This window comes from Nycticebus coucang, chromosome 17, assembly GCF_027406575.1.
Source record: "Nycticebus coucang isolate mNycCou1 chromosome 17, mNycCou1.pri, whole genome shotgun sequence".
NCBI lineage: Eukaryota > Metazoa > Chordata > Mammalia > Primates > Lorisidae > Nycticebus > Nycticebus coucang.
Window position 1 is genome coordinate 79921519 of NC_069796.1, and position 11124 is coordinate 79932642.

Consider the following 11124-nt stretch of genomic DNA (forward strand, 5'->3'; position numbering starts at 1 on the left):
GGAAAGTGGAGTCTCAGCAGCACAAAGGCTGCCCGTCCTCCCACACCATGTACGGCATCACAGATGAGGTGGCACCTGAGGGCTTGTGAGGGAACATGTTCCACAGTGGAAAAGAACGAGAGGGCTGAGCGTCAGCTGCACCGCTCTGTGGGTTTGTTCTAATGTTCTTCATTCCTTCCCTCAAATCCCTCCGTCCATCCCTGTGTGCTGCTGTTTCCCAGCTGTGCGCCCTGAAGCCCTACAGGGGAGACAGGTTTGGAGTCAGCGCCCTGCGGCTCCTCCTCACCCTGAATACGGCCATGCACGAAAGTGTGGGCCCACTGTGGGAGAAGGAGATCCCCGAGATGCTGGAGATGCTGTATGGTGAGGGCATCCTGGCAGGTGGAAGGACAGAGCTGGGCAGTGGGGCCGACTCCAGAAGGGTGGGAGTGTCCCTAGGGTGGGAGTCCCAGGATGGATGTCAGAAGTTAGAGGGTGCAACTTACAGGGATGAGCAGATCTGGGACCTGCCCTCTGTGCCTCTGGGTGCTGTCTGGATGGGGCCCGCCCTGAGCCCTGCAGTCACCTGGGCTCACATGCAGGCCAGAGCTCTGAGGCTCCAGAATTCTCAGACCACCTGCCGCCCCTTCCTGTGGGTGGAGGATCAGGGTGGAACGTGGGCCTCAGGACCAGACAGACCCAGCTAGGAATCCTCACTTGGACACCGGCCAGCTGTGCGTGTTTGGTCTATGACGGCTACTCAGGCCTTGGAGCCTCTGAGTGGGGACTGTAGTTATGATGCAGAACTATGGTGAGATCGAGATGAGACGCTGGACTCTCGGGCCCAGCCGAGTGTCCATTGTGGGCTCTTTTCTTGCTGGAATCTCGGGTCTGGTGGTCAGCAATCTTTGTCTCCTGTCACAGAGCACACAGAGAGATGCCTGGATCAGGACGCGTGGGAGGCCAGGCTGCTCCAGGTGAGCCGCCCCCAAGACCAGTCACCCCCAACATGGCACCCTTTCTACAGTCCAGTTGGAAGCAAGGCCCTGGGACCCCCAGTGGCAGAGGACCCCATCAAGGGACCTCCCTGAGCCTAGGAACCTCCTTCCAGGCACCCTGGTTTCCTGGTGCCTGCAGCACAGAGGAAAACTGTGGGAGGGCAAAGCCCTCCGATTCAAGCCTTAGTTGAGGGCTCAGGCTCTGCCCTCAACCTCAGCCCCCTCCATGCTCTCGAGATTCCTCCTTCGACAGGAAGGGAAGAATCTCCCCCCCCGCTTAGGGGTGTCCTTTGGCAAGCAGTTTTGCCCTTCCACATCTCAGCTTCCCCATTTGTAAAATGGGAATATTTACTCCTATCATCCAGAAGCAAATGGGAGAATAAGGGAGGGGCTTAAAAGGGAAAGGGTTGTTGGTCCACATGAGGTGACATTACCTTCCTTTCACTGAGCTGTCATTCTCTGTCCTGACCAGCCCCTGCCCCCTGTGTATTTCAGCTCTTCCCCATTTCTGGAGCTCTTTGCTCCTCTTTCCAGATAACAACCCTGCCACTCGCTAGTCTCATGTCCCACTTCTGTGGACAGAAAGCCCTCTGCTGTTGTGTGTGATCCCTTCTCCCTTCATCTTTCTCAGTTTTCCAGCCAGTCATTGCTGGCCATCGAGGATGTCCACTGGCTGGAGGAATTCACACTGACCATCCTGGAGAGGACACAGGATGGCAGGGACGAGGAAGAGCAGAAGGTGGGTCTGAGCGTGTGGCTGGGGAGAAGGGATGCTGGAGTAGAGGGTGGTGGAGGGTGCTGGGGAGAAGGGCTTGGGATGTGCTCATGAGGACAGGCCATGAGGGAAGAGCACACTAGTGTCCCTATACCATGAGGAATTGAGGGATGGGAGGACAGCGAGCTGGGAGGCTCACCAGGAGCCAAAGTAAGATGGAGAGTGTCAGATGGGTGGTATTCAGGCTTCTTCAAGCACTCCCCATCTTTTGTCCTAACTGGTTCCCCAACTAGCATGTAACAGAGGGGAGCTGGCGCTTGGTTGCCGTGAAAAGATTATGGTCCAAGTCAGATCTGAGCAGGTTTGTTCCCACAGTATTTGAAGGCCTCCTTCATCTTTTTTTTTTTTTCTCTTTTTTTTATTGTTGGGGATTCATTGAGGGTACAATAAGCCAGTTACACTGATTGCAATTGTTAGGTAAAGTCCCTCTTGCAATCATGTCTTGCCCCCATAAAGTGTGACACACACTAAGGCCCCACCCCACTCCCTCCCTCTCTCTTTCTGCTTCCCCCCCCATAACCTTAATTGTCATTAATTGTCCTCATATCAAGATTGAGTACATAGGATTCATGCTTCTCCATTCTTGTGATGCTTTACTAAGAATAATGTCTTCCACTTCCATCCAGGTTAATACGAAGGATGTAAAGTCTCCATTTTTTTTAATGGCTGAATAGTATTCCATGGTATACATATACCACAGCTTGTTAATCCATTCCTGGGTTGGTGGGCATTTAGGCTGTTTCCACATTTTGGCGATTGTAAATTGAGCTGCAATAAACAGTCTAGTACAAGTGTCCTTATGATAAAAGGATTTTTTTCCTTCTGGGTAGATGCCCAGTAATGGGATTGCAGGATCGAATGGGAGGTCTAGGTTGAGTGCTTTGAGGTTTCTCCATACTTCCTTCCAGAAAGGTTGTACTAGTTTGCAGTCCCACCAGCAGTGTAAAAGTGTTCCCTTCTCTCCACATCCACGCCAGCATCTGCAGTTTTGAGATTTTGTGATGTGGGCCATTCTCTCTGGGGTTAGATGATATCTCAGGGATGTTTTGATTTGCATTTCTCTAATATATAGAGATGATGAACATTTTTTCATGTGTTTGTTAGCCATTCGTCTGTCGTCTTTAGAGAAAGTTCTATTCATGTCTCTTGCCCATTGATATAGGGGATTGTTGGCTTTTTTCACGTGGATTAATTTGAGTTCTCTATAGATCCTGGTTATCAAGCTTTTGTCTGATTGAAAATATGCAAATATCCTTTCCCATTGTGTGGGTTGTCTCTTTGCTTTGGTTATCGTCACCTTAGCTGTACAGAAGCTTTTCAGTTTAATGAAGTCCCATTTGTTTATTTTTGTTGTTGTTGCAATTGCCATGGCAGTCTTCTTCATGAAGTCTTCCCCCAGGCCAATATCTTCCAGTGTTTTTCCTATGCTTTCTTTGAGGATTTTTATTGTTTCGTGCCTTAAATTTAAGTCCTTTATCCATCTTGAATCAATTTTTGTGAGTGGGGAAAGGTGTGGGTCCAGTTTCAGTCTTTTACACGCAGACATCCAATTCTCCCAACACCATTTATTGAATAGGGAGGCCTCCTTCATCTTAGGCCCGTGCCTTCTGTCAGGGTCCAGAGCGGAGTCAGAAGCTTGGGAGCTTCTCTCTCACAGCTCATGGGCTGAGGAGGGAAGGCCTGGGCCCCCTCCAGCTGCTTCATGTGCTCTGCACGGCAAGTGTCCTGATGTCTCAGTTCCCTCACTTGGGAAGAGAGAAAAATGGCCACACATCCCAAGGAAGCTAATGAGGATAGAACACTAGGATCCCTGTGCCGGCACTTTGTAAACTCAGGAAGCTAAATGCACCTGTCACTGCTACTATCCTTATGTCAATGGTGAGAAAACAGAATCCAGGGGAAGTTAGTGTCTTGAGCAGGTGTGTGGTAGGACTGGCACTTGAATCTGGGTTTCTCCTTTGCTAATCTTGTTTATCAGTCACTGAGCAGCACTTTATCTGGGCTTAGGAAGAGGCTCCAGATCAGAGCCCTCCTTTCTAGGACTGGCAGTTTGCTCCTCAATCACAAACAAGTATGAATGAACACCTACTGTGTGCAGGGCTTTGTGGGGGTCTATTTGGAATACAAACGAAAGCAAGCAGGGATCCTCACCCACAACCGCCTGGTTGGAAATGTGCACTGAGCACCCACAGCTCAGCAGGCCCTGTCCTGGGCTCTGGGCATCACAAAAAGACCAGACCCTGGCCTCGGGAGGCCCTTGTGTGCCTGAGGGAATAGACGAATCAAAGTCACAGGGAGCTGCCCCTTGCCTCTCCGTGGGGCTGGAGAGGGCAGCTTTCACAGATGTGCTCATCCACCTTGGCTTACACAAGATGCTCCCGGCGTTAGCCCTGAAACTCTAGCGTTCTGGGAAACTCCGACATCCAGGGCTTGCTGGGGAGATGGATCCCCCTGGGCAGGAGTTAATCCATCTGGGAAGACAAACAGTAAGTTGCCAGCCAAGCAGAGAAGTAATTGCTTTAGGTCAGATATTGTAGCTTCAGAGGCTGAGGTGGAGATGCGAGCACCCTCGGAGAAGCTGGAGTGTGAAGGACGCAGGGAAGGGGAGAAGCTGAGCCAGGCTGTGATCTGAGTCCAGGGGAGCACTGCAGGTCAATTGCACCAGCCTCTCCTGACCTGAGCCTAGTGAGGGAGCTTTTATACCACCCGCACCCCGACCTGCCTGTCCCTGGTGTCCATGGTTGGTCTGGGGAAAGGAGGGGAGAGGGCGGAAATGTAGCTCCCAGGCACCTCCAGACAAGGAGGCTGCGATGAAGCTGGGGCCGTGCTGGAGAAGGCAGCAGCTAGCCAGAAGGAAGGGAGCCTTGGGCCTGGGCACAGCACCAAGGGCGTCTGCCAGTGTGGGGGAATTGTACTCTCAGGGGTTTGGGGGTGAACGGAGAGAAGTCAGACATCTGTCCACCCCTTGGGACGTTCTGTGTGCTTGCTATGTCAGGCCTGCTCTAGGTGGCTCTGAGAAGCTACTCTGAGCTCTTATCTGCTCAGAGATGCAGGGGTGGGGAGAGCCAGGAACCCCCCCCGGCAGGCACAGAAACAAGATCTCTGAGGGAGAGAATAGTGTGGTGCACCCGAGAGTAACTTAGGAGCTCAGGGAAGGCTCACGAGGCAGCATCTGACCTGTGAGTGACACGGCGTCTTGCAGAGTTCAGGGAGAGGGAATCACATGGAGAATTCAGGAAATGCTGGGCCCCAAGGTGTGAGCCTGGACCAGCACATCCCTCTGGGTAGTAGGAGATAGGCAGGGCCCCAGCATCTCAGCAAGGACAGAGGCCATGTCACTGAGGGGACGGAGACAGGAAGAGGAGAGAGATGTACCTGTGGGACCACACAGTTCTGATTTTCACATTATGCAGATGTGAGGACCTGTTTCTATTTATGGCAGGAAGTGGGCAGCGTATAGATCAGGGAAGCTTCCTAAGGCTAGGAGGCCTCTCCCAAAGAGGCTGAGGAGGCAGGAATGCAGTGTTTCCTTCCCTTTGGAGTGAGCCCCTGCCCCGTCAGATTGTGCCTGATCCAGTCCTCAGAGAGACCGGGGTGCCTGGTTTAGAGGGGGATGCTGGGAAGGGCCCCCCTCAGCTTCCCCGGACTCACCGCACACTGTGGCTGATCTTGCCCTCCTACCGTCCTAGGCTTTCCTGTACAGATTATTTGGCTTCACCCTGCGGACCTCAAGGAATCTGAAACTGGTACAGAAGATGCTGCCTGCCATGCTAAACACCTCCCAGGAGGAGCCGGAAGAGAGGGAGGTAAGGCGGAGGACCCTGGCAGAGGTGGACGCCATGAGTTTTAGAATCAGGATGGCCAAGTGGCCAAGAGCTGGGATCTGGCAAGCCAGAACCCCTGGGTTGGAATCTCAGGTCTGCCACTTACTTGCCGTGCCTTGGGGGTTTTCCTGAACCCGTGCGTGCCCCTGTTTCCTCCTCTGGGCCTTCGTCATAGAGTATTTTCTGAAAAGCTTTTTATTTCACTCTCAGAGGTAAAAGTTACAAAAAACAAAACCAAAAAACAGTACAAAGAATTTCTGTAGCCCTTCCCCAAATCTTAACTTGTCCCACGAGTGCATCGTCCTTCTCTCTCTCCACTTGTGTTCCTGTTATTGTTTCTTTTATGACTTGATCCTGGAGGTTGCAGCCATGGAACTCATTTACCTCTAACTATGGCAGCGGGGGTTTACAAAAAGTAAAGTATTCTCTCTCATAACCTCGGGAAAGTGACTGAAATCGAGACATTAACATCGCTATGGCGCCGTTCTGGAATGTGTAGAGCTGATTTGAAAATTCCCAGGTTTCCAAGCAATATTTTCTAGCGCAAATGAAAAACTGCTTTTCCTGGTCCAGGATGAACTTGGCAATCCAACAGTGCATTCAGTTGTCCTTTCTCTTCAATCACTGTCAGCCTGGAGCAGTTCCTCAGTCTTCATCTTTTATGATCTTTCCATTTTCAAGTACCCACCATTTACTTTGTAGAACATTTCTCCTGGTGTGTCTCTTGGTTCCTCATGACTAGATTCACTTGTGTATTGTGGGAATACCACAGACGATGTGGGTGTCCGAGGGCAGTTCAGAGGGTGACAAGTGTAAGGGGACTTAGAACAACACCCGGCACAGCCCTTGCTCGGTGTTGGCTGGGGGTGGAGATGAGAGCAAGGTCCTCCTTCTTCCCTTCTCCAGGGCTCCTCAGAGAACCCTCCCTGTCCATAATGGTTATCATCAGCTTTGTCCTGAGCCCAGGTAGCAGAGAGTGTCACTGGGGAGACAAGTCACAGACTGGGGAAAACCCCTCACTGCACAAAAGAGTCTGACTGAAGGCTGTGGGGCTGGGGTGGTGTTACTGAGACAAACAGCTTCTTGAGCAGGATCCAGCTAGTGTAGGAGAAGGAGGGAAACAGGTATTCTCACTTGTCAGTGACGTTCCGGGCCAACACTGAAGAGCGATGACTTTTGGAATGGATCCGGAGAACACTCCAGTTCTGCGTGGACTGGAGTGCAGGCTTCTGAGCCAGGGAAGTGAAAGTGGCTCTTGTGCCATCACTTAAGGTCAGGCTGCACACAGAAAGAACGATATGAGAAACAGGGGATTCGGGGATGGGCCCTGGGTTGCTGTGTTTTCAAGTGGAAGAACAATTTTTATCCTTCCCTGAGACAAAGAACACAGAAAGAATGGTGGGCAGGAAGATGATGCTGTTTTAGACTGTATGGGTTGGGTGACACTGGGTGGAGATGTCCTTGTCACCTGGAGCTGAGATCAGGCTGGATGTCCAGACTTGCGAACCATTATGTTTTCACTGGCTACAACATGGAGATGATGATATCTCCCCAAAGCCTTTTAATGCAAGGATCAATGAGATAGCCTATGTGAGGCTGGCACAGACTCAGCACTGATGGGGGAGCTATTGTGATGGTGACAACTGGAATAAGTGGAAACCTGCGGCTAAGGAAGGGCAGGAGAAGTCAGGGCAGAATAGGGCCCTTTCCAACACTGTGCTGGTACTCACTTCCTAACTAGGCAAAACCTTCCCCTGACCTACTGAAAGGCCAAAAGTCTCTTGGTCCCATGAGCACCTCTCCCTCTCTGTGAGGACATGTGTCCTGGGCCACTACTGCCATCCCCATTATCCCCATGCTGCCTCCTCTTGGTGCAGAGGCTTCATGCGGGAAGAACACAGTCTGGTTGCAAATACCTAGAGCCTGCGTCTCTGCCATGGGCTTTCCTGTAGTACCAAGCTCAGCTCCCCTGGTACGGGGAGCTCTAGGCACAGACAGTGCAGACTAACAAGTCACCAGAGCCTGCCATGCATCGGGTTTGAGTTATAGACTGATCCAATCAGGGATGTGCACATCCCCACTATCCTTTGTTCTTCTGGCTCCTGCTAAGTCATCTGTATATTCCCACATTCACACTTGGAACCCCAACTTCAATCTGCCAGCCACTGAGGACATTTTTACTGAGGTGTCCTCAGGACACACCCAGAACTCTCCCCCCCTCCCCACCCCAAACAGGCCCCTTGTTTCACCTGCCCGAGTGGTCCGAGTCCTTGCTGATCTCTGTCCTCCGGGATCAGAAGCAGTGACTCTGTCTGGGAGCCTTCCCTTTGCCTCTCCTGAGCTCTGTCCTTTTGGCCACACAGTGCTTCAGAAAATGTGCCTCAAATTTGCTCTTCTGGGCCTTTTCTGCTCACTCTCCTCTCCTCACCCCACACCTCGAGCACTGCTACAGCTCCACCTTGCTCACTCCAAGCTCCAGGCTCCTGCAAAGCTAGCACTGCAGCTTTCTTTCTTCAGCCGCCATCATGATTATCTACAGGGACCTCATTAGCCACCATGAGATGTTCTCCGACATTTACAAGATCTGAGAGATCGCTAATGGCCTATGCCTGGAGGTGGACAGGAAGATGGTCAGTAGGACAGAGGGTAACATTGAAGACTCGCTCATTGGTTGAAATACTTTCACTGAAGGACCTGAGGATGAAGGTACTGAAAGCACAGTTACCCCTGGTGTTGATATTGTCATGAACCATCACTTTAGGAAACCAGCTTCACAATCGAAGCTTACAAGCAGTCCATCAAAGATTACATGAAGTCAATCAAAGGCAAACTTGAAGAACAGAGACCAGAAAGAGTAAAACCTTTTATGACAGGGGCTGTAGAACAAATCAAGCACTTCCTGGCTAATTTCAAAAACTACCAGTACTTTCTTGGTGAAAACATGAATCCAGATGGCACGGTTGCTCTCCTGGACTCCTGTGAGCATGGTGTGACCCCATATATGACTTTCTTTAAGGACGGTTTAGAAATGGAAAAATGTTAACAAATTTGGCAATTTCTTTGGATCTATCACCTGTCATAACTGGCTGCTGCTTGTCACCCACACAACACCAGGGCTTAAGACAAATGGCACTGATGTCATCTCGAGCTCTTCATTCATTTCGACCTTGATTTATTTGGAGTGGAGGCATTGTTTTTAAGGAAAAACATGTCATGTAGGTTGTTTAAAAATAAAATGCATTTAAACTCGTTCAAGAGAATGCCTTTTAGGTTAATACACGTTTAAACTAAATCTATCCTGTAGTGTTCGTGGAGAAGCTAGAGACTGGTTGTAGGCCACTATTAGAAAGCATAAAAGACTGTCGTCAGATAAATTCTACAGTGGAAATCTCTCCTGAGACTGGAATATAAAGGAATCCGAAGTTTTAATTCTGAGTTACAGTGAAGGGAGAGACCATGCTCATAGCAGTGCCAACACTTGAAGTGGAGCCTTAACACATTTCATCACCTACAACGGAAGTAGTGACTGTGGCAGAAATTACCAAGAGATAAAAAGAGACGAATTCAGTTGGAGAAAAAATTTCTTTGTTCTTCTCTCCCATTTCCACTTCGGACCCCTTCTCTGAATTCCTGGTGTACATAAGAATTCTCTCCTCTGCAATGTGGGGTCCAGACTCCCAAGATCATGCACATCTGTGACTCTGATTTTTTTTTTAATCGTAGAAACTCCTAACACCTTTCAGAATCGTTTGCTTTGTAAATTTCTCCTTACACAGATGTTTGCTTCTCCATCTGGATTTGAAAGAGTTGAGACCTCAGGGGCCAAAATCCCCTCTGTGTCCCTTTCCTCCCCTTCTTGTCTGGATCCCTGCCTCTGGAAGTACAGCAGGGGCTCAGCTCACCCTTAGCTATGTCCTGATGGGCTGTCCTTGTTATAGGGCATCGCCAAGGCACTAGCTGTTGTGTCCCTGGGACACCTGGCGGTGGTTCTGGATGAACTGGAAGTGTACGGCACTAAACTCACTGACAGGGACACGTCGTCCATCCTCAAACTGGCCAAGGTGACAGCATCCCTGGGAGTGCAGCCGGCATTCCGCACAAGGCCTGAGGGCTCCCCTGCACTTCTCTGAGGCCTTTGGCTACCCAGAATGCCCCCTCCCTCGGATTGAGTGCATCCCCCGCTTTCCCTACTCCCTCATGCCTGAGCTTCAGCACACACCCCCACCCCCCAAATCCTTCCCATCCACAGCCCATCTTCCCTCCCAGGCCCTCTGGGCAGTCTTCTCCTTTCTGAGCCTCCAGGTCCCCCTCAGGGGAGGAGGATGAGGGAGGAGAAGGCAAGTCCCCTTTCCCCCTACAGGAGTATCAGCCAAGGGAGTGGGGGCTGGTCTGCCACACCATCTACCTAAGCTACGGCATGATGATGTCTGTGGCCAAGGACACCCTCTCCTGCCCTGTGGACACCATCCTGGCCTTGGCCGTGCAGCATTACCAGGAGTGCATTGTGAAGAAGGTACTTCCTGCTCCCTCTGCCCGCACCCCAGCCCCGCCTGTGCCCCTCTGCCCTGGGTGGGAAGATGTGCGACCGAGAAGGGACTTCAGGGGGCAGGGCTGCCAGTCACCTCCTCTCCCACCTCAGTCCTCAGAGCCTCAGTCTGGCAGCTCTGAACCTTTAACTGGCCCCAGAGGGTGCACTCATTTGAGGTCTGTTCAAAGTGTCTCCTTCCTCCTGGTTACTCTTGCCCACCCTTTGGGCTCCTAGGAAGGAAGGAGCTTTGCTTAAATTCCCTAACTAGTCCCCAGGGACAAGTACCAGGGGAGACAGAGGCAAACCCTAACACCTTTTCTGCCTCTGCTGCTGTCCAGTACGCCTGAGGGCAGGGGAGCCGCCCTTCCCATTCCCAGTCCACCTGCCACCCAGCTGGCCATGCTCAGGGCAGAATGTGCTCAGTGGAGAGGTGCTACCTTGAGAGAAAAGGAGGCCAGATCCACCTTAATGCCAGAGCGCCATGGAGGGGGAACTCCTGAGGGTACCAAAGAGATGGGTGGCCCGTTCCCCTACAGGGCTGCCATAGGCTGTCTCCATTTATAGCTATGCTCAGAGGGAAGATTTAGGGCTGTGGGCTAGGGACGTCCTTGGGCCGCTCAGCTCCTCATTCCCCCAAATTGTATATGGGTGGACATCCCTGGCCCAGGGTCGTTTTGGCCCTGGGAGGACTCTGAGCACATTCATTGGTTCAGGACAAGACTCTGAAACTTGAGTACCTGGATGCCCTGACCCAGATGACAAGCATCCTGAGCACCCAGCCCATTCCACTGTCATGCAAGTTTCCCCACAAACAGGACCTTGTGACCTCCATGGCGGTAAGCACCACTCAGGAGGCGGGGCAGAGAGCAGGGCGGAGGGAGGACGGTCCCCAGGGAAAGCCTCAGTAGGGTTACTAGGCCAGGCCTGGAAGAGAGAAGCCCAGAGTTTCCAGCCTTTTGTTCCTGCTGCCATCCTTCTTTTCCATGCTCCAGGTGGGGGTGAGTACTGTGGGGCGAGGTT

General features: G+C 51.6%; 1 protein-coding gene across 1 annotated transcript in view; it reads left to right on the forward strand.

The window, feature by feature from the left end:
- LOC128569226 (maestro heat-like repeat-containing protein family member 1) overlaps positions 1 to 11012 on the forward strand; it is a 75094-nt gene extending 64082 nt beyond the window's left edge. The window contains exons 16-22 of the mRNA XM_053567349.1: positions 222 to 363; positions 904 to 956; positions 1609 to 1716; positions 5442 to 5558; positions 9515 to 9637; positions 9937 to 10089; positions 10818 to 11012. Of these exons, the coding sequence (XP_053423324.1) occupies positions 222 to 363; positions 904 to 956; positions 1609 to 1716; positions 5442 to 5558; positions 9515 to 9637; positions 9937 to 10089; positions 10818 to 11012 (891 nt within the window). The remainder of the gene's footprint in view (positions 1 to 221; positions 364 to 903; positions 957 to 1608; positions 1717 to 5441; positions 5559 to 9514; positions 9638 to 9936; positions 10090 to 10817) is intronic.
- The last annotated feature ends 112 nt before the right edge of the window (positions 11013 to 11124 follow it).